Source organism: Clarias gariepinus, chromosome 28 (genome assembly GCF_024256425.1).
Source record: "Clarias gariepinus isolate MV-2021 ecotype Netherlands chromosome 28, CGAR_prim_01v2, whole genome shotgun sequence".
NCBI classification, from domain to species: domain Eukaryota; kingdom Metazoa; phylum Chordata; class Actinopteri; order Siluriformes; family Clariidae; genus Clarias; species Clarias gariepinus.
The window spans coordinates 17,476,880-17,500,662 of record NC_071127.1 but is presented as its reverse complement, the minus strand read 5'-3'; the positions used below and the strand labels follow the sequence as shown (position 1 = coordinate 17,500,662).

Genomic DNA, 23,783 nt, shown 5'->3' with positions numbered 1-23,783 from the left:
TCTCATAGAGGCGCAGACCTAAAAGGAAGAAAGCAGCACTTTGTATGGATCGGATATGAATGTTTGCATTTGATGAACGTAAACATCAGGGATAAGGTATGTAAAGATTATTGTCTTGATTTTTTTTTGTATGTTTTAGATAAAAAAAAAAAAAAACTTTTACCATAATGGGTAACTTTGAAGAGTCATAACTTTGAAGAGCAAAGAAAAAAAAATACACTGTACTTGTTCTCTTTCAATACATGAGGTTTTTGTTGGCAAATTTATCGTTTTAATAAAAAAAAATTATCGTGAATAGAAGTCACAATTAATGTAACAATACAAAACTACAGTGCAAAAGTACTTTTAAAGTACTAAGTTTACTATTGGCAACACAGTGGCTTAGTGGTTAGCAATGTGGCCTTGCACCTCCAGGGTCTGGGTTTGATTCCCACTTTGGGGTCTGTGTGCATGGAGTTTGCATGTTCTCCCTATGGTTGGTGGGTTTCCTCCTGCAGTCCAAAGACATGCATATTAAGTTAATTGGCATTCCCAAATTGCCTTTAGTGTATGAATGTTGACTGGGGTAAAAATGGGAATAAATACAATGGTTACCAATGGCCTCCACAGTCCCTAGTTGGCTACAGAGGTTCCTGGATGGATGGATGTTGATGAACTATTATTGATGAAATTTTATACTACTATATTTTCAAATATAAAAATATTTTATTAGTTTTATTGCTTAAACAGCTTGTTCAGTTTTTAATTAAAATATAACTTTACATTAAAGTTAAAATTGCAAGATTGCCAGTATCTTGTATTAATGTGTATATTTGTATTTGTTGAAACAGTCCATCAGTAGACCACGCACTGTTTTGTCTTAAACTGAATTGTGATTTGTTCAGCCCCTAATTTGACCTGAAGCACGAAGATTAAATAAGGTGAAAGTCATTTATATGGACAGGAGTCAGAAAATCCCTGGAAGCGTTGAGTATTGAGGAGAAGACAAAGAACTAAATACTCTCCAGCTGCAACCTGTAACAATAAAAATAAAAATAAATAGAATAAGAACAACAACAATGAATGTGATGGTGAAGAAATCCCTGGCCAGCTGTGTATCAGGAGTGAAGGATGGAGTTGGTAAAAAAGGAAAGACTGTTCGGAGGAGAAGTGCACCCTGCTGTTACTCCCACATTACTTACGACTCGTCCTGGATCAGAGCCTACCAAGCTGAGCTCCACAGAGAAAGGTGAGTACTCAGAGAGGTCAAAATAATAAAAAATCAGAAAGTGTAAATAAAATAAAAGTCATGCAAAGAAATCTGTACATCCAAAAGTACAAATAATCCAGATAGTGTTGCACTGCTTTCTAAGAGAAATAAATATCACATTATTACAGTCTGGGTATTGCCAATGTGACAGCTTTTGTCTTTGAAGCTCTTCTTAATGCATTAGAAGCGATGTTATTTGCATTTTGGGACTATTCTGATTACTGACAATGTTACACCAGCACAAAGGGGAAAAAAATTAAGTGGGTTTAGGTCTGGTTCTATTCCATCTTCTGTCGTTGCCAGTTGAAAATCATACAATCATTAGTTCCTGCCGAGTTATCTGATTGAACGAGAGGCATTCCAAAGGATCTTATAGTAGATGGTAGCAGCATTGGGATGTTTACCTACAGTGGTACCTCTGCATACGAATTTAACCTGTCCCGGAGGTGAGTTCTTAAGGTTTCGTATTGTGAAATGCATTTTCCCATAGGAAATAATGTAAATGCAGATAATCCGTTCCAGCCGCCCAAAAATATTCCCAATTTCCAAAACTATAATCATATTTTTGCATATAAAAACAATCAAAACATTTAGGAAAGACAATGAAGTTAAATATTAAATAAATAGACATTAAACCTAAATTTATGATTCCTCTTGGCACCGGCTGCTTTAAAAAGAAAACTAAAAGTGACTCCCTTTTCTTTTTGCTACCATCCTTGCTAACATTCTTGAAACCTATTGTGCTATCACTTAAGTCCTCACTTAAGCTTGCACAAAATGCAAAAGACTCAACAAAAAAAGTGATATGCACCTTAACTGGCATTCAATTTAGCTTGAATGCAAAGTTTCAGTTCTTAAGGCAAAAATTTGTAAAGCGAGGCATTTACTGGTAGCTCAAGTAAGCATCCCAGATGTTCTAATAACTGTTAATTACACTAACTCTTGGTCGCAGCATGGGTGAATGTAGGTTGGTACAGTGTGCAGTATTGAGGAGAGAGCAACTACCTGACCAAAACCCACATTCAAAACCACATTTACCGAAGCCCTTACAGCATGAAAACACATCTGATAATGTTGTCTTTAAAAAATACTTTGACTCCTTTAGAAGTAATTGCTTCTGGGTCGTTCTGAATTCCATCTAAGCCATCTGTGTTGTTCTGTTCATGGCTAATGTGAGCTACAAAGGCTAACTAGGTTTTACCAAAAGACTGAATCACAAATTTATGTTTTTTATTTTCCATTTAACGGTATTTGGGATTTAACCCCCAAACATGGAAGTTAGCTAATATTGTAAAGTGGAATAAGTGGAAATATTAAGTAAGATTCATAAATTTCTCAGGACTATCCATCACCTCCATGGTTTATTTCGTGTTGCCTTTTGCCTATATAGCACCGGTAGGAATTTAAAACTACTTTCAACCCTTTTAATTACACTAACTGTTGGTGGCCAGATCCACCAGTTATGGAGAGATTTATGTTAAAAACTAACTGGTTAAATAAATCAACAAATCAAAATCTGTTGATAATAAATCTGTTGTATAAAAGCAAAGCATAAATCTGTTGATGTTTGTGGAACTGTTGTATAAAAGCAATATCACACTGTTGTGCTGAATATCACAAAGAAGGGATTCCAAGAAGGGATGCTGTGCTAAATATCTGCACAGCCATGATGATATTTGGCACAGCATCCCTTCTTGAAATATTGTTTCATTAAAAATTAAATATAGGCAAATTCAACTAAAATCTCTTCATTAGATCTCTTCAGTTCTGTTCACTTGGAAATATATTGTTCAGTGCAACCTGCAATTTTTTTTAACTTAATTTTTAAGTAAAAGTCAATGACAAACATCAATGACAATTATATGTGTACTTATTCGTGCTTTTGGATTTGCTGCTTTTTTACCCACCCCCTATTTTTCTTTGCTGTTTTTTGGTTCACCCTTTAAATCCTTAACTTCATAATGATTGTACAAGCTGTTATGAACCTATGTCCTATAGGAAACTGAGACAAGGCATATTAGCCCAGAAGAAGGCAGAGAGAACAGTTTTGAAATCCCACTACAGAAACCCACATCACTACACAAAGGTAAGAGTGTAGCCCATAAATGCTGATCCTGAGATTAATCCCTTGAGGAAGGCGTCATAGACAAGAAAGAGCCTTTGTTTTCTGCCTTTGCTTTTCAGACACCCCAGGACAGGAAGCACTTGAAAACCAAAGCATCTCCAAAAAAAGATGACTCGCTGTTTGGTGCCTTCCAAGGGTTGAGCATCAATATGGACAGCATCCGGTCTTTGAAACACACAGCACCGAGAGCGGAGCAGTGTAAAGTCATGTAATAAGAACGCACTAAATAATTTCCATCAGTAATAAAGCACATATACAGGGGATGTTACGGCACAACATGTGGTGCATAACGGAAGTATATGTTAATGTAAATGTACAGTACAGTAACTGTGTTTCTTTTAGCTTGGTTTGTTTTCATTGTTTTAATCTGTGTCTGTAGGTGTACATATCTTATTAGACTCAATCAAATCATAAATAAATAAATAAACTGAAATACAAGTTGTTGTTTTTTTAAATTCCTGATGATTATTTCTACATTTGCAACGTACTAATACGTTTTCTATCCCAGTACACTGATTTGTCCATATCATGTACTTACTGTGGATAGATTTGGTCTACTGCATATACAGTACGTATGGAAAGTGGCAACATAATTGAACCCTGGGTAAATCAGTAATCCCAGAAATCTGTAAGACTCCATCACACTCATTATATCATTTGCACATGTTCAAGAAAACCACCACCTTTTACAGCACCAGCTGCCAAGTTACCTTCGATCACATGTAATTTAGACTATATCACACTGCCCTGGCAAAAAAAGTCACACACTCTAATATTTGTTGGACAGCCTTTTGCTTTAATTATGATACACATTTGCTGTGGCATCGTTTTAATAAGCTAATGCAACATCACAACATTCCGTGCAGAGTTACATAGATTTTTCTTTAAAATCTTATATTGATGATTGGAGAGTCGGACCGCTGCAGAAAGCCTTTTCTAACACGTAAGATTTCCAGTGGGTTTAAGGTCTGAACTCTGTGGTGGCCAATACATGTGTTAAAATGATGCCTCATGCTCTGGAAACCACTTTTTCACAATTTGAGGCCAATGAATCCTGGCATCTTCATTTTGGAATATGCCCTTACCATCAGGGGAAAAAAATCAATTAATTGAAAAACCGGGCCAATCACCATATTAAGGAATTCAACTGACATAATTTCTTGGGCACATAACGTCAATGAACCTAGACCTGACCTAAACCTAGACCTGACCCAGATCATTAGTAGGGATTAGATATACTGTAGGCATCACTTCATCTGCCTCTGTTTTTAACCTGATCAATTAATCACTTTGGAACAGGGTCAGTCTGGACTCATCAGACCACATTATCTTTTCTCATGGCTCCACAGTCCTTTTTTTATGCTCCCTCACTAAATGAAGCAATTTTTCCAATAAGCCTCACTAATAAGCATTTTTCTTTTCTAACAATTAAACCTTTTTAAAGTTTCAAGTGATCACTGATGACAAAAAAAAGACAAGATTTTTCAGACCACATTTTGTCCTCAAAGATCTCGGGTTACCACTATCCTTCTAGGTTTTAATAATGGGTTTTACAATTCTGAACCTCATTGTATAGTTTTAGTATTCTCCTTAGTCTTTGTTTGATGCAGGACAACAATTTCACCCCTCTGAACCAGAGTAACCTCTTTGCCACAACCACAGAATGTCTTCTAAAATGGTTCTTTAAGAAATGAGAAGCTACTCACTTTGGCTAGGCAATCTGTTTCTACACTATTATTTCTATTTTAAAACATACACTAATCTCACAAAAAACACATTATATGACAAAATTCTCTTAGTCTACATTTGAGCAATGTTTTAGCTGAGGTACCTCTGCCTTTACTCAAGTACAGGATTTGTGCACTTTTGTGCCCCCTCTTGCTTTATGTTAAATTAATAATTCAAAGGAAATTAACTTATATTAAATTACATTTTATTTTTAAAGCACTTTTAATGCACATTGTTGCAAAGCAGCTTTACAGGAATCTCTTTATGTTACGATATGGCAGACTCTCACTCATCGTCTATATCGCTTAAGGGTCACCTGGAGCCTATCCCAGGAGACTTAGGGCACAAAGCAGAGTAAACACACATTCACACACTATGGGCAATTAGGGAATGGCAGTTAACCTAATCTACGTGTCTTTGGACTGTGGGAGAAAACTGAAGAACCCGGATGAAACCCACCATGCACAAGCAGAACATGCAAACTTTATGCACACTTTGTGCAAGGCTACAGTGCTAACCACTATGCCACCATGCTGCCAGAATCTGGGTCATGTTCATGGACATACAGGATTTCTACATGTTTTGTCATTGTGCTCCACATCCTCCACCAGAGGGAGAACAAAACATGTGAGATGTTTCCTGTGTCAGTAAAAGCGAAGATGGTCACTACACTGTACTGTTGCAACTGCTGCAACCCTTAATAATGATCTTTTTTTCAAACTTTTTAATTCATGGTTGTGGTGTATCTAACACTCAATTATTAAGTACTCTTTCTTTCTTATAAGCTAGGGGATTCTAAAGATGTTGATGAAGTGTTTAAAATAAAACCTGTTTCTGTTGTCCACCAAAACCATTTACATATTAGTAGTTCCTACACAAATTATAATAGGGACTGAACACATGTAGGGCTGGCACGGTGGTTTATTGGTTAGCTGGGTCACCTTGCACGTCTGGGATCGATTTACCTCTTGGGTGAGCATGGACTTTGCATGTTCTCCCACTGTTTGCTGGGTTTCCTTTGGGTACTCCACTTTCCTCCCACAGTCAAATTCAAATTCAAAGTTAAAATTTTATTTGTCAAATAAACAGTTATACACAGTATGATACACCGCGAAATGCTTAAACGACCACCTTAAAAACGTAAAAACAATTAACAAGAAATAAATAGGACAAAATATAGAAAATATTTTAAAAAATATATAAGAAATATAAAAAAACTTATCTTTACAATGAGAAAAAAAAATAAAGATGAATTTAAATGAAAATAAATGTCCAGGAAGTGTGAAAATGTGCATGTGTGTCTAGATGTTTATGGTCCATAAATGTCCATAATCTGCCAATGTCCATGAATGTCCAGAGTATGTGCAACTGTGCATGAGTATGTCCATAAGTGTCTATTACTGTGCAGTGTGCAAAAATGCTAAGATGATTAGTTCTGTATAGTGTCCATTTTTTTTAACATGGAAGGGTTAAATGCTTTTTTTTTTAAGATAAGACGCAGCGTGTTATTTTCCGTTTTTTATACGCTTTAGTCTACAAGCTGAGCAGCAGTCTCTCTCTCTCTCTCTCTCTCTCTCACACACACACACACACACATAGACACACAAAGGCTAATCAACCTTGTGTCAGTAGAGACAGAGAGAGAATTGTAACCACTTACAAGCAGATTACACTCCAACCTGCAGATTTATGCATGAGGCAAGTGTGCAGGATGAAGCGGTCGAGTGGCTCATTTCTGCACAAGAACTCCCTTGTTCTGTAACTCTAAAGATATAGTGACTTCATTTTTGTCTAAACAGGTTGTATGTTTTTCATCTTATAACTCTAACTTATACATCTATAACTTCAATTAGCCCAGGCTACATCCTACAATCAGAATGGATAGCTCGAGTGGACAAGCAGGTAATGAGAACTGTCCTCTTCCAAACGGAGCCTCCAAAAACCGAGGCAGGTTATCCTTCTCTTCTTGGCGTTCCTCCTCTTTGTCCTCCACACACGGAACTGGAGGTGGAGGTGATCTGAGCCGGAGGCTACAAAGTCTCATCCGTAAGCACGAAAGAGCTGTTTCTACAGCCAACTTCAACATTAAACCCACTGAGGTGACAATTGGGAGTGAAGGGATGACCTCGACCATTCCATCTGTAGGGACCTCTGGAAATCCTAATATTGAGGATGGCGAGACCGCTGACCAGTCCACTTATCTCCAGAAGCAGCTGAGCTCCATGTTGCAACCAGGAGTCAACAAGCATTCTCTGCGTATGTTTGGCAGCACCCAAGGAGTTGAAGCTGAGCAAGAGAGAGTCCGGTCTTTTGGGGTCTGGATTATACATCCCTACAGCAACTTCAGGTAAGTGACTCAGGGATGCTATAGAATGTTCATGGATATTTACAATCTAAGATTTAGATTACTTTGTTTTGGTGTGTATTGTATTGGAAGTACATTTACTCCTGGTATGATGCACAAGGTCAAGAGTTTCAGTTCACGTCATTGAATTTGGGAGTTTTAATCAGGCCCCTTATGAAGAGCAATCTTAATTCATCAGCATACCAATACATCTTGGACAATGATTTACTTCCAACCTTGTGGCAACAGTTTGGGGAAGGTCCTTTTCTATTGAAACATGACTGTGCCCCAGTGTCCGGCCATCTGTTTGTGACCTGAAGCTGAAGCGAACTTTCTGCAGCAGGACGATGATCCAAAGCACACCAGCAAGTTTACTTCTGAATGGCTGAAGAAAAACAAAATTAAGACTTTGGAATGACCTAGTCAAAGTCCTGACCTGAATCCAATTGAGATGCTGTGGCATTACCTTAAAAAGGCGGTTTATGCTCGAAAGCCCTCCAATATGACTGAATTACAACAATTCTGCAAAGATGAGCGGGCCAAAATTCCTCCACATTGCTGTAACAGACTCATCGCAAGTTATCAAAAATGCTTGATTGCAGTTGTTGATGCTAAGGGTGGCCCAACCAGTTATTATGTTAAGGGGGCAAACACTTTGTTACACAGGGCCATGTAGTTTTGTATTTTGTTTTCCCTTAATAAAAAAAACCCTTCATTTAAACTGCATGATGTGTTTACTTGTGTTATGTTTGACTTCATATTTTAATTTGTTTGATGATCTGAGACATTAAAGTGTGACAAACATGCAAAAAAACAAGAAATTAAAAAAGGGGCAAACACTTTTCACACCACTGTACGTGTTTTATTTATAAGAAAAATGTCATGACAAAAAGATCCTAATAAGAAGTACAAACAACTGTTTTTCGAGAACAAAGAATTGGCAGAAGCTAAGCACTCTCAACCCTTGTTATCTTTCTATCCTAGGGTTACAGTGCATGACTCAGTGAGTGTCAGGTATTAGTATGTAGGAAGTACAGATAAATGGATAAAGGGATTGAAGTAAGACAGAAGTGTACCTGGTTACCTCTACAATAATATAGTAGCACATATTCAATGCAAAATGTACTCTAAAGTATTCGTATTTATAGGGTTTTATTTGTTTATAAATAGGTTTAAAAGGTTGCCTGGACAGGCATGGTACTGCACGTACTGTGGTCAAGGCAGACAATTTTATGCCAAATCAGCATCTTTTTATCAGCTACAAATCAGCGTTTTTGCTGTAACAGCTATTCTGTAATTTTGGAATAATGAAGTAGTTAGTCAGTTAGTTAGACAGGAATTCATTTTTGTGGGAGATAAGAAAATATGTGAAATAAAATTACAGCACGATGTTTAAGATTACTTGGCAAAACAGTTGCCTAATTTAAGTATTTAAGACATAATATCTTCCACCAACCAATCTTGTAGAAATAATGACATTTAAATCTGTAATCAATTTTAAAATAATAGTAATAATTATCTAATCTGAAATAATAATAATAATAATAATAATAATAATAATAATGTTACTGGAAAATATCAGTAGAGTAAGCAACATATTAAATAATATACCACAATTTGGACAAAAATCATAATGAAGTCTAGCTTTACCTGCAAAATCAGAAACAGGTATGACAGACAGTCCCGAGTCCCTATAGATTAACAGAGAACCTGTGGCAGATTCTCCAAAATGCTCGAGAAAACTTAGCAGCTCATTTCCATATATAATTGTACAAAATATAGCTAAAACCACTGATGAATTTGTAAACAGCAAAGCTTTGTCATACTTAACATTCACTTTTATACACTATGTTGTTATGTACTGCATAAAACATACATTACTGCACAATTGAAGTAAACAAAAAAAGTCTTACAAACCCTAATTTTTACACAAATTCTATAGTTTATTATTATTATTTTTTTACGTCTATGCATTATCAAACATCACCTTGAGAATAAATAAATCCTGGATGCCTTCCCATTTTATTCAGGCTTGGGACCAGCACTGCATTCAGTGGCTGAGGTTTTATGCATTAAGTGGGAATCCACATGGCAGGTGAGAAACCTACCAATGCCATTAAATCAATCAATCAATTAATCAATCAATCAATAAACAAATAAATAAAAGTTACTGGATGTTTGTATGGCAGTGAAGTAAGCAACATATTACATAACACACCGCTTTTTAGACAAAAAGCATAATGAAGTCAGACTGTTTTTATCTTCAATAACAGAAACGTTGTATGACAGAAACAGGTATAACAGTCAGAGTTCATAAGGAAACTGTACAAAATGTACCTAAGACCATTAATTCATTTTTAAACAACAAAGTCTTGTTAGACTCGTATGTTTTTTTAAATACCGTTTATTGCTTTTTATTTTTTTATAGCTATTTTTTTATAGCTATTATTATTTTTTTTTTTACAATTTTTATTTAGTATTAGTTTCTAAGGCATCTTTGCTTTATAGCATTTTGTTTTAGTACAGTTCTGTTATTTACCCAAGTTCAAGTTCAAGTAGGCTTTATTGTCATTACAACCATATACAGTTAGTACACAGTGAAACGAAACAACGTTCCTCCAGGACCAAGGTGCTACATGCAACATAAATTTACATTTATAGACACTAAATTACCATAGACACTAAACTAGCTAACCAAGAGGCCTAGTTAGATGGCTAGCAGAGACAGGACAGAGAGACCTAACATAAATTACAACATAAAATAACAAAATAAACTAACTAGCTAAGTAACATTTTTATAGACAACATAAAGTGCATGTGCAAATGTGCAAACAAGAGCAACAACAAAGTGACAGTGCTCAACCACGACATAACAGAACATAAAATATTGTGGCGTGGGTGGGGTTTTGAGTAACAACCATCATGCTTTGCGGGAGGGATTGTTATGTGTTCACCGTGTTGGGGAAAGGTGTTTGGGGTAGTGGCTTCGGCCAGGTTGTGTGTGTGTGTGTTTTGATGTCTGTTTTAGTGACTGTGGAATGTGCTGTTTTGTGTTGGTGCTCAATAAAGTCCTCCCAGCCATTCGCATTGGGCAGCCAGGAAGCTCACTCGTCTCTCCACCATCCTTTCCGGCGTAAAAACGCTACATTTGGTGTCAGAAGTGGGATGGAGAGTAACGGGTTTGAGCGCACAACGGAGGACCTTCTGAAAATCCAAGCGGGCCGCCGAGTAGCGGAGCGACTACTCGCGAAGAAGAAGCGCTTTCCAGACGGCGCTAAAGCGAGCACACCACGGCAACCAACGCGGAGCGGCGAGGTGAAAATCCCGGCGCTGGATCTCGGGGCGGAGGCTGTCGCTGCGCAAGCGCCGGAGCAAGAGACAGCTCCACGCGCCGTTAGCCGGCAAAGCGACCTGCCGCTGCGCGAGGCCGAGCGCGCTGAGCCCATATCGGCGGTACATCACGGCAGAAGAGCCGAGCGACCGCCCGCAGCTCAGTGGCGCTCGGTTCGTGAACCTAGCCGGGGACAGGGCTACCTGTCGCGGCTAGGCAACGAGCAACTCTCCGACGTTTCGCGGCGAGGCCGAGGCACGGGACAGCGTACACCAGCAGCCGCTAAACTAGCGCCGGGAGGACACTTGGGAAGCCGCGCGGGGCTCTACATTGACTGTGTGCTGGATGGCGTCTTACTGCGGGCGCTCGTGGACACCGGCTCCACTGTTTCGCTGCTGCGCTCTGGATTACTGGGGCAAAGCAAGCGTGTTCGCCGACGGCCTGATCCTGCCTTCAGCATCCGCACCGTTGCTGGGGGCTGCGTCAAGGTACGGGCGTGTCGCACGGTGCGAGTCCAGGTGGGTGGTCGAACTTACGCACACGAGTTCTTAGTGGGGAGTGTCGAGGAGGACTGCGTTTTGGGGTTGGACATTTTGCATAGATGGGGTGCGGTGCTGAACTTGTCCAGCGGAACTCTGCGTGGTAACTTCGGGGTAGCCAGGTTGCTCGGACCCAAACCACAGCCAGACAGGTTAGCAGCACACCGGGAAATGGAACTCCCGGTAGCCGACGTAGAACCCTCGACGCAGGACGTTTCCCCTGTGCAGCCCTCCAGACCCTCCGGTGGTGATCAGCCGTCCAAGCCAGCATGCAGCCGTCTTACTGCGTCACCCGCAGTCGCTCCGCCGGTCTCACAGCTGAACTGTGAACCGCTCATCGCCAGGCAGAAGGGCCCCACCCAGCGCTCGCGGGCACCGCTGCGAGACTTTCGGGTGGGGGCACCTATGGGGCGAATGGGCGTGGACACTCACAGCCAGGGGCGAGATTTTGCTGCTGGCGAGCAGGTGTGGGTGTGTTCCTCCGGAAGGAGAAGGAGGGGGCTCTCGGCCGGGCGTGTGTCTCACTGGGTGGGCCCCTGTACGGTAATAGCTCGGCTCTCCGATGTCATCTACCGGGTGCGGTTGGCGGAGCGGGCACGAGTTTTGCTCCACCGGGACCGTCTTGCGCCTTGCCAGCCGCACGCCGTGGAAACATTGAACTCTGTGGAGGCCGGACCGCCTCAGGACTACGTTTGCGTTCATCTCTCACCTGCCAAAGGACGCCGGCGTTCCCACCGCCAGCGCCGACCGCCTTCACGCTTCCGAAACAAAGTTCTTCATGGTGACCAGGGACGGTCACAGCTCGGGTGGGGGCAGTGTGGCGTGGGCGGGGCGGCGGCTGACGACCAGCATGCTTTGCGGAAATGTCGGTGTGTTCACCATGATGGGGGAAGGTGTTTGGGTTAGTGACTTCGGCCCTGTTGTGTGTGTGTTGAAGTGTGTGACGTGTGTAATGTGCTCCAGTTCAAGCTAGTGCTGAATTGGATGTAGGCTCCTGAGTGAAGGTGCTGCTCATGCCTTACATGCTGTGTGCTTAATAAAGTACTCCCAGCCATTGCATTGGGTAGCAAATAAGCTCACTCGTCTCTCCAGCATTCTTCCCGGCGTAAAAACGCTACACATAGGCCGAACGGCATGCGCCGGAATTGCCATAGCCCTTGCCCAATCGAGAACGTTTTAGGTCGCACTTCCAGGGCGAGCTCTACTTGCCAGTACCCGCTACGCAAATCCAACGAGCTAAACCACGCCGAGCCCGCAACTATTCCAGCGCATCATCTATACGCGGCAACGGATAAGAATCTTTGCGCGTTACCTCGTTTAACCGCCGGTAATCGACACAAAACCGCCACGATTCGTCCTTTTTACGCACGAGTACAACGGGTGAAGACCACGGTCCGGATGCTGGCTCTATGACGCCCGAGTCGGCCATCTCACGCAGCTTCTGCTCGGCTATAGCTCGTTTAGCTAACGGGAGGCGTCTCGGATGTAACCGAACAGGAGCGGCGTTACCCGTGTCGATATTGTGCTGCACCAAATTGGTATGAGTGCACTCGCGCTCATCTACTGCGAAAATATCCGCGAACTCGTGCAAAAGGGACTTCACGGTGTCGGTCTGCGTCTGATTTAGCCCCACACTGCTACGCCGCATCAGCTCGGCCATTATTCTCGCTCGGTCGGCTACCGGATGTTTACATGGTGCGTCCACCGGAAGTTCCGCCCCCCCCGGTGCGTGCTACTAACCCGTCCGGCTGCGCTTTGGGCACTAGCAACCTGGCTAAACCGAAATTACCACGCAGAGTCCTGTCCGCGAGATTCAGTACCGCACCCCACCTTTCCAAAATGTCTAACCCCAAGACACAATCATCCTCAATGTCCGCCACAAAGAATGGATGAGAAAGAATGATTGCACCTACTTGTATTCGCACTGTGCGACAGGCCCGTATCCTCAAATAACTCCCCGACACGGTGCGAATGTTCATGGCCGGTTCCGGCAGCACACAACCGCGCTCTCCTCGCTTCAACAATCCCCCACGCAGCAGCGAAACTGTAGATCCGGTGTCTACGAGCGCCCATAGCGAAACATTGTCCAGGCCACAGTCCACGTAGACCCCCGCGCGATTTCCGACACGTCCCGACCGGAAGTTAAATCTAGCCGTTGGGGAAACAAAGACGGCTGTGGAAGGCGGCTTCCCCTCGGCGCCCCCCGCCGCTAGTCTTAACGGCTGCTGGGGTACGTTGTCCTCAGGCCTGAGAGCGTTGCAGCTGTAGTCCGGCGGTCCCTGGCCCCGGCGTGGTCTGCCATGATGGGCTGAACCGTTAAATGTGTCGCAGCTACGCACCTTTCTCGGGTTAGCGTCATACTATCGCCGGTTTGTGAGGGATTTTGCCACGATCGCCAGCCCGCTGCACGCGCTCACGAGGAAGAACCAGCCGTTTCGCTGGGACAGGGAGCATGCGCGTGCGTTCACTCGGTTACGAGAAGCTCTGGTTACGTCGCCCGTTCTCGAATATCCTGATATAGCTCGTACGTTTATTCTCGACACGGACGCGAGCAATGTAGGGCTGGGGGCCGTCCTGTCGCAGGTTTCGGAGGGTAAAGAGCGTGCTGTCACTTACTTCAGCCGCGCGTTGTCCGGGCCGGAGAAGAATTACTGCATCACGCGGCGCGAGCTGCTAGCGGTCGTCGCGGGCCTTAAGCATTTTAGGCCGTATTTATATGGGCAATCCTTCTTGCTGCGGACCGATCACGCTTCGCTGGTGTGGCTGCTCAGTTTTAAAGAGCCCGAGGGGCAGTTAGCGCGTTGGCTCGAGCGGTTGCAGGACTATAACTTTACCGTTCAGCACCGAGCGGGAAAATTGCATGCTAACGCCGATGCGTTATCCCGCCGGCCGTGCAGCAAAGAGCGTTGTCGACATTGCGAGCGGGTTGAAGAGCGTGTAGGTGGTCACGACATCGAACACACCCCGACCCCCGTGAATCAGAACATTTTCCCTGCGCAGTCTTCCGAAGCCCCCGTCAGTAATCGGCCGTCCGAGCCGGCCTGTAGCCGAGTTACTGCGTCACCTAGCCAATCGCCTGTGGTCGTTTCGCCTGTGCCACAGATGGACTGTGATCAGCTAATTGCCGAACAGGAGAAAGATCCGGCGCTGCAGCGGGTCCTGGGGTGGGTTAACGCGGGCCAGAGACCGGATTATGCCGCTGTTGCTCACCTGGGGCCCGAGGAAAAAGCTCTCCACTCGTAGTTCAACCGACTAGCGTTGCGGGGAGGTTTACTCTACCGCCACTGGGAACGGCCGTGCGGCGTTGGCGAATCTTTTCAGCTGCTAGTGCCGCGGAATCTCCGGGCACGAGTGTTGGGAATGGTCCACGGGCATGCGGGTGCAGGACACTTCGGAGTCACTAAAACGCTGCGGCGGTTGCGCGCTCGCTTCTACTGGCCGGGCTGCCACACGGATAGTGAACTCTTTGTGCACAGATGTGACGTCTGCACGGCAAAGAAGGGCCCTACCCAGCGCTCGCGAGCACCCCTGCAAGACTTTTGGGTGGGGGCACCTATGGAGCGTATGGGCGTGGACATTCTTGGGCCGTTTCCCATCTCCGATCACGGGAACCGGTATGTGCTGGTGGCCATGGATTATTTCACAAAGTGGCCGGAGGCGTTTGCTGTCCCTGACCAGAGCGCTTCCACCACGGCTCGAGTGCTGGTGGATGAGGTGTTCAGCCGATTCGGCGCCCCGGAGCAGTTGCACAGCGATCAGGGGCGTAACTTTGAGGCGGAGGTGTTTGCGGCGGTCTGCGAGCGCCTCGGGGTGAAAAAGACCCGCACCACGCCCCTTCATCTGCAGAGTGACGGCCTCGTGGAACGCTTCAATCGAACGCTCACCACCCAACTCGCCGTGCTTACCAGCGACCGGCAGAAGGATTGGGACGAACATTTGCCTCTCGTGCTTTGGGCTTATCGCACAGCAGTGCAGGAGTCCTCCCAGCTGACGCCAGCTGCGTTAATGTTCGGTTGCGAGTTGCGCACACCCGTGGACCTTGTGTTCGGGTCCCCTCCACAAGTGGATTTACCCTGGAAGCCGGGTTTGGATTATTTTTTTTCATTGAAAGACAAACTGTTCCGTGTCCACGAGTTGGCACGTAGACACTTGGCGGACGCCGGCGTTAAGCAGCGCCGCGTGTATGACACTCACAGCCGGGGGCGAGACTTTGCTACTGGGGAGCAGGTGTGGGTGTATTCCCCCGGAAGGAAAAGGGGGCTCTCCCCTAAGCTCATGTCTCACTGGGTGGGCCCCTGCACGGTCATTGCCCAGCTCTCCGATGTAGTCTACCGGGTGCGGTTGACGGGGCGGTCGCGAGTGGTCGTGCTCCACCGGGATCGTCTCGCTCCCTATCGGCCCAACGCCAGTGAAACACCGAACTCTGTGGAGGCCGGTGTGCCTCAGGAAGAGGGCTGCAACCCGTCTCCCCCCGCAAGAAGACTCCGGCGTTCACAACGCCAGCGCCGACCACCGTCACGCCTCCAAGACTGAGTTCGCCATAGTGTCCGGGGACGGTCACAGCTCGGGTGGGGGCAGTGTGGCGTGGGTGGGGTTTTGAGTAACAACCATCATGCTTTGCGGGAGGGATTGTTATGTGTTCACCATGTTGGGGAAAGGTGTTTGGGGTAGTGGCTTCGGCCAGGTTGTGTGTGTGTGTGTTTTGATGTCTGTTTTAGTGACTGTGGAATGTGCTGTTTTGTGTTGGTGCTCAATAAAGTCCTCCCAGCCATTCGCATTGGGCAGCCAGGAAGCTCACTCGTCTCTCCACCATCCTTTCCGGCGTAAAAACGCTACAATATGGTGTTGAGGTAGTGGGTAAACATAAACATTCCTTAAAACAGCAGCAAGAATTGAGGAATTAGTGCAAAATGTAGTCCAGTAATGATCATTGTGCAAAAGATTGTTAAAAACAGTGAAGCATTTACAGGTTGGTGTGTACGATAATTTGGTGGTGTAGGTCAGTGTGTCTGCACTTGTGCTGATTAGTCAGTCCAGTCTCAATATTTTGAGGTAGTTGAGTTAAGCTGTGTGATAATGTTTGTGTTTGTGTGTGTGTGTGTGAGTGTGTTTGTGTTTATCAGTCCAGTCCCTTTTTGTTAAGGAGACGGATGGCTTGTGGAAAAAAGCTGTTGCACAGTCTGGATGTGTGTGCCCGAATGCTTCGGTACCTTTTTCCAGATGGCAGGAGTGTGAAGTGTGTGTGAGAGGGGTGTGTCCGATCAGCCACAATGCTGGTGGCTTTGCGGATGCAGCGTGTGGTATAGATGTCTTCAATAGAGGGGAAAGAGACCCCGATGATCTTCTCCGCTGTCCTCACTATCCGCTGTAGGGTTTTGCGGTCCGATATGGCACAATTCCCAAACCAGACAGTGATGCAGCCGCTCAGGATGCTCTCGATAGTTCCTCTATAGAAGGTGGTCAGGATCGGTGGTGGAAGCTGGGCCTTCCTCAGTCTTCTCAGAAAGGTAGAGACGCTGTTGGGCTTTCTTGTGTAGGGAGCTGGTGTTGAGGGACCAGCTGAGGTCCTTCTCATACCCATTTTTATAACACTTTCACAATTTGATTTATTTTTTTATTTTATAATATTATGTTTTATTACAAAATGACCTTTTAGAATAATTTCATACCACATTTTATAATAATACCATATTTACTTAATAATGTAATTTATTTAATTTCTTTGTACTCTGTTAGTCAACACAAATATGGCAGTGATTGGTTAATCCTTTCCTTTAGATTATTTTGTTACAATATAAATAAAAACAAACTTCGGTAAAAGGTTGTCTGTCAGAGCCAGACTGGTTCCTACAATGGTGACAAAACACAAGAAAATATTCTAGACATGGTTACTGAATTTTCTCCACTGGACCTCAAAGAAAGAGATTTCCCTTTTTTGGGGGGATTGGGATTGACAATTTTTTATTGTTTAAAAAAAATTATTTAAAAAATTTATTTTATTTTTTTACTGTAAATTAAAGGATCAGAGATGTTCTATTTATTTTGTTTGGTATTTGGAGGAAACTACTGCTATAATTAGAAACAAATGTGGTATATTAAAAAGTATCATTATGAAAAAAAATGTACCACTTTTAAATGAGCCATTATGAAAAGGTTTACTACCTATTTTAAATAAAAAAAGCTATTAAAGTAAAAAATTAATATCTGTAATAAAACATTGAGAAACAGAGTGATTTTTTTGTTTGTTTTTATTAGCCCTATTTTTTAATTGATTATGTTCTCTTTTTTCAAGGTTCTACTGGGACTTGGTAATGCTCTTTCTGATGATGAGCAACCTTGTCATACTTCCATGGTGCATCACTTTCTTTGAAGATCAGAACACTCTGCCATGGATGCTTTTCAACATGGCGTCAGATACTCTGTTTCTGACTGACCTAATCTTAAATTTCCGCACGGGAATCCTAGAGGACGATAATTCCAACATCATCCTGGATCCGCAGGTGATCCGACGCCGATACCTGCAGGGCTGGTTCCTTGTGGATTTCATCTCTTCAATCCCGGTGGATTATATTTTCCTTGCTGTGGACCTGGAGGCCCGGCTTGAGTCGGCGGAAGTTTATCGCACTGCTAGAGCATTAAGGATTGTCCGTTTTACTAAGATCCTCAGCCTGCTCAGGTTACTTCGTCTGTCCAGGCTTATCCGCTATATTCACCAGTGGGAAGAGGTAAGCAATGAGAAAATTTGACTCAAAAGTGTATAGAGCCATTAATGCACCAATAATGCAAATTTTCTGTAATGACAAAAAAAATCAAAAAGAGGTTCTGATCAGCTGATCAGGTTGATCAGATTAAGATCAGCAATGGCATAGTACTATTTTACAAAAGTAAAATATGATAGTTACAGCTGGTCATAGAGAAAGGGTTAAAATTTAAATTGCATATCAAGATTAAGATCCATTTTAGCATACATAATGCTTTGTAATACCATCAAGGGGAAAGTACATCCATCAATTAACCCTCAGTTGTCTACATTCATTTAGATCTTTCACATGACATATGACCTGGCAAGTGCAGTTGTTCGAATAGTCAACTTGATCGGGATGATGCTTCTACTATGCCACTGGGACGGCTGTCTTCAGTTCATGGTCCCCTTGCTTCAGGATTTCCCCCCAAACTGCTGGGTTTCCAAAAACAACATGGTGGTGAGGAAGTTAAATGACTTTTACAGCATTTTATCCAGATTTGTTCACTAATTCAAATTCTTTCAAATGACCCATGAACTATGGCAAGGTTAATGGGCTTGCATATGATTCCTGTGAAAAATATCTAAAGTCACAGAACATGTCAGTTCTCTCTGAGGAAAATCCTCATTCATTAGTTCAAAGACACCCACAAGGTATATAGACATGGATTTTACTGTAACAAATTTATCATGGCTAAAGGGGGTTTCCTCCTGGCCTCATGTCTAAAATAACCAAGCCAAATAAGATAGTTGATTAGAATCTTTCTGCCACATCTAAAGCTCGTCTAGGACCGTTGTTCTGAACAGATCTTTGAACAGCATGAAAAACGTTTTTCCTAAAAACCTTGGTCGACCAGGTTGTAATTGGCATTGATGTTTTACCTTTTTTACCCTTTGATTCTCTTAATGTTAGAAAGGGGTTCTGAAAGTTGAGTCATGTCAACTGGACATCTTTCTTGTTAGGTTAGATACATTTAACTACACATCCAAGTGGTCTAAGGGTAAGTTGGAAATTTGGTAACTCATCTTTGAATTCTACAATGTCAAAGGATCCTCTCCTAGCTGAAAAGTCTCGATACATGAGTGATGGAGAAGGTGAGAGTAGAAGAGGGTCGTTAAGAAAAAAGAACTGTTAAGATAAAGTAATAATAGAAAGAGATTAGGGAGAGTTTGTAACCCTCTGGAGTCTGAGGCCTTTCTGAAGTGACCCGCTTAAAGAGGTCTTTATGTCTGTATTATCTTACACAAGAGGCTATATTGTTGGTTGTACTTATCTAGTTTAAGCGCAATCATTAAAGAAGTAGGGAAATACACCTTGGATAGGACTCCATCCATGGAAGTTATTTGAAGTTCTTAATGGTACTTTTTAGCCAAAAGGTGAGAAGAATAAACTATTGAGTCCACATCCAAGTGGTCTAAGGGTAAGTTGGAAATTTGGTAACTCATCTTTGAATTCTACAATGTCAAAGGATCCTCTCCTAGCTGAAAAGTCTCGATACATGAGTGATGGAGAAGGTGAGAGTAGGAGAGGGTCGTTAAGAAAAAAGAACTGTTAAGATAAAGTAATAATAGAAAGAGATTAGGGAGAGTTTGTAACCCTCTGGAGTCTGAGGCCTTTCTGAAGACCTGCAGTGGGTCAGTGCTCTTTTTAAGTGTGCACGTCTTTCCCAGTGGACCTGTGAAGACGTCTTGTTCTTCCTGGAGATGGATGAAAGGGCAGCATGAAAAAAAGGAGACAGTTTGGGCCTAAGACCTCCACCTCTGTTTGAAGAAAAAGATACTTGTCCATAGATAGCTATTTTTTCTACCCCTCTCTTGAACCATCTGTCCTCTTTGTCCAAAATTCGTACATCGTCATCCTCAAACTTGTGTCCTTTGTCCTTAAGGTGAAGGTATACTGCTGATACAACCCTGAGGTGTTACTTCTTCTGTGTTGGTACATCCTCTTATGTAGTGATTGTCTCCCCAATGTTGAGTTTTAAACACTCTTCACTGTTGATCCACATATATTATATAACTTGTTAGAAAGGGGGATTTCTGGACTCCTAGCTATTTCATTTCTGGTTCAGTTCACCTTCTGATTGACCAACAATCTGTCTCCTTAAAAATCTGCCATTTTGAAGTAAGGAATCAAAAAGTAGTCATTATTTTAAAACTATGAGCATCTATTGACTTGAATGCGGGTGTACAGTATTGGGAAAATACTGACTTATACTATCTGATGTCACTTGGAAGAGAATTAGTTCTATTTTGACTCTGGTTCCTCATATGCATATCCTTTCATGGAGTTTTTCTTTGCCACCATTTCGGTAAAGCTGCTTTGTGAGAATCCAAATAGTTTATATCATATATATTATATATTTGAACTTGAATTTCAAGATTTATATTAGAACTATTTGTGTTTGCAAAGTATGTTGTAGTTACTACCTGATCATATGCATTTATTTTTCTTATTAACAAAATTTTAATTTTAGAAACCTTTTACATCGTTGTTATTCTTTTCGTTGTCAGAATGCCACCTGGGAGGAACAGTACTCTTATGCTCTCTTTATGTCCATGAGCCATATGCTGTGTATCGGATACGGTGCCCAAGCTCCAGAGAGAATGACTGATGTCTGGCTCACCATGATGAGTATGATTGTAGGTGCCACTTGTTATGCCATGTTCCTTGGCCATGCAACCAACCTGGTACAATCCCTGGACGCCTCCCATCGCCAGTACCAGGAAAAGGTACTGGTGCATATTTTCTTGGTTAAAATGGAAAATTGTTATAAACTAACAAAATGATATATCCCCAATTGTTCATTTACCAAAGTAGATGCTGTTTGACATGATTTCACTTATGCATTTACTTAAACTTATATTGATGCCATTATTTTATTATTATATATTTCACCTGTTAAATTTCCTCTCTTTTATTATTTTTACTGTTGTCTTTTACAGTACAAGCAAGTGGAGCAATACATGTCTTTTCATAAGTTGCCTGCTGACTTGCGACAAAGAATTCATGACTATTATGAACACCGTTTCCAGGGGAAGATGTTTGATGAGGACAACATTCTGGGAGAACTCAGTGACCCGCTTAAAGAGGTCTTTATGTCTGTATTATCTTACACAAGAGGCTATATTGTTGGTTGTACTTATCTAGTTTAAGCGCAATCATTAAAGAAGTAGGGAAATACACCTTGGATAGGACTCCATCCATGGAAGTTATTTGAAGTTCTTAATGGTACTTTTTAGCCAAAAGGTGAGAAGAATAAACTATTGAGGTGATGGACAGTCCCATTTTGGAAAGTTTCTTTTTATATTTCCACTTATTCTGCTTTAGAATATCAGCTCTTCCCCCAGTTTGGCAGACTGTACCAACTTACTTTCACGCATGTTGCAATCAACAGTTAGTGTAATTAATGATTGTAGAACACCTGGGACAGGGAGTAATACAAATAGTTATACGTCTTAGTGCTGTTAATGTCCACTTGTGGGAAACTTCTCACTCAATCAGATTACTTGGTTAGAACTAACTGTTGTATCCCGTAACAACACATAAATACTGTTTATCTGAATACTTTAGTAAAGGGATAGCTTCATGGTTTTTATTTAAAGATAGCCATTAATCCTGGTGATCAGACAGTCAGTGGAAGTTCCTTGATGCATGTTTTCCATGTACCCTGAAAGATGGTGGGATCAGTTAAGTGGTGCTAGAGGCCCAGAGGGAGTATGGTGCAAAGCAGACAACTACAGAAAGCCAGCAAAATGGTGGTGTGGGAGAGCTCAGTTGCAAGGGTCAAACGCCATAAAGAGGGATATCTGCAGTAATCCAGGTGCAAAATGACAACAAACTAAACAAAAGAAACCAAGTTCACTCCCCAAAGATTCCAGCATGGAGTCCTAGGGATCATAATTGCCCTGCTCTCAGAATGACATGCTTGCACTTCAACAGTTGTGAATAGTGCTTTCCTCCAGTTGTCTTACCCTACCCCTACATTCTCTGCTTTCATAACAGGATATAGTAAGCTTCAATTGCCGTGAACTGGTAGCAAACATGCCACTGTTTGGCAACAGCGATCCTCACTTTGTCACTGTGCTCCTGACTAAGTTGCGGTTCGAGGTCTTTCTGCCAGGCGATACCATTATTCGTGAGGGTACACTGGGGCGTAAAATGTACTTCATCCAGCATGGATGTGTCACTGTCCTCACCCATGACAAGAAGGAAAAGAAGCTCAGTGATGGCTGCTACTTTGGGGGTGAGAAAATATTTTACTGATTTGTTTTAGGTACATGATTTAAGTTATGATCATACTCTTCTCCTATACTGTAGCTCCTCCAAAGTTTACACTTTGACCCCTATTTTTTCCTTAATATTAATGTGTCCTTTCCTTTTCTCAGAGATTTGTTTGCTGACCAGTGGGCGTCGAACTGCCAGCGTGCAAGCTGACACCTACTGCAGACTCTATTCTCTCAGCGTGGACAGCTTTAACGAGGTGTTAGAAGAGCACCCCATCATGAGGAGGGCCTTTGAGAGTGCCGCCATAAGGCACCTTGACAACACTGTATATGCCATGCCATTGAGAGAAAACACAAAGGAACCGACAAAAGAGAAAAATGACAGTGACGCCTTATAACATATGGTTAATTGTTCATTTTGTCATCTACCATGTTGAGTGTCATCCCGTCATTGGACTTGTGTCATCTTGAGGACTTGTTCCAGGGAGGCCTGAAAGGCTTTACCGGCCCGAGGGGTTCCCAATCCTGGTTCTGTAGGATCCCCTGCTCTGCACATTTTAATACATTTTCAGGTCCTGTCATACCAGATTCATCTAATTAACTGGCTGTAATTAAAATAGTTGTGACAAAGTTTTCTAAAATCAACACAGGGTTAAAATGATACATCCAGGGTATGAAAAATACCCACAAAACACCTAATATTTGGTTAAATGTACAGTAAATTAGCAAATATCATCTTTAGTAGATTCTTTTGGTATTTATTAACAAGTTTCTGGAAGAATTCTACTTAAATATTTGACCTCTCTTCTTGGCAGAAGTGTTGTAATTTTCTGTCACAGGTCAATTTTTAAAGGTTAGTTCACAATTTGTGAATAGAGTTAAGGTTCCAAAGGCTTCAAGCTATAGAGTGCTTTATATATTCCACAACCATGGTGATGTAAAACTGGCTTGACTTAGGGAATCCGTCATCGTTTTTCTCAGTTCTGTACTGAGCTCCTTGCACTTTCCCATTTTCCTTTTTATATTGGCACAGAGAAATTAACAGAAGGTTGAGACTTTCTCATGAAGAAAAAGACATTATGAGAATTTCAGCGCCAATAAATTCATTATCTCATTGGATGTATGTGTCATTTTAATGGTATATTTATTTAAGATTTTAATTGAAACTTCCGCTCTAAATTCTTCTCCTCCTTCTAAAGCCCCAGAAAAAAGATGAGATTTAAGAAATCATTGGAATCACAATGTATCCAAGACTTTCATGTTCATGATGAGTGCATGTAAACTTCAACCTCAACCTTAATGGTTTTGAATGGAATTTATCTGTGTTAAGTAAATAAATTTCACTTTACTCTTTCATTATGATTACAAATAATCACAAAGTGCAAACTAAGAAAATAACAGTATTAAACTCCCAAAGTTACAGGCAGGTGACCAAGTGAATGAATGCACTATTGCTTATTCCACTATTACTACAATTGAACCATTACCACTATTAAAGCCA

At 42.4% G+C, this 23,783-nt stretch overlaps 2 protein-coding genes across 2 annotated transcripts; both read left to right on the top strand.

Moving 5' to 3' along the window:
* Nucleotides 1-1,034: 1,034 nt before the first annotated feature.
* Nucleotides 1,035-3,730, top strand: si:ch211-81a5.8 (uncharacterized protein LOC560648 homolog). The gene is made up of 3 exons (XM_053490406.1): nt 1,035-1,228; nt 3,248-3,335; nt 3,434-3,730. The coding sequence occupies exons 1-3, from the start codon at nt 1,059-1,061 to the stop codon at nt 3,584-3,586; spliced, it is 411 nt and encodes a 136-aa protein (XP_053346381.1). The 5' UTR covers nt 1,035-1,058; the 3' UTR covers nt 3,587-3,730.
* Nucleotides 3,731-6,959: 3,229 nt separating this feature from the next.
* hcn3 (hyperpolarization activated cyclic nucleotide-gated potassium channel 3) lies at nt 6,960-23,305 on the top strand. The gene is made up of 7 exons (XM_053489901.1): nt 6,960-7,449; nt 17,609-18,041; nt 18,357-18,518; nt 20,570-20,788; nt 21,002-21,148; nt 22,062-22,302; nt 22,445-23,305. The coding sequence occupies exons 1-7, from the start codon at nt 6,980-6,982 to the stop codon at nt 22,678-22,680; spliced, it is 1,908 nt and encodes a 635-aa protein (XP_053345876.1). The 5' UTR covers nt 6,960-6,979; the 3' UTR covers nt 22,681-23,305.
* The last annotated feature ends 478 nt before the right edge of the window (nt 23,306-23,783 follow it).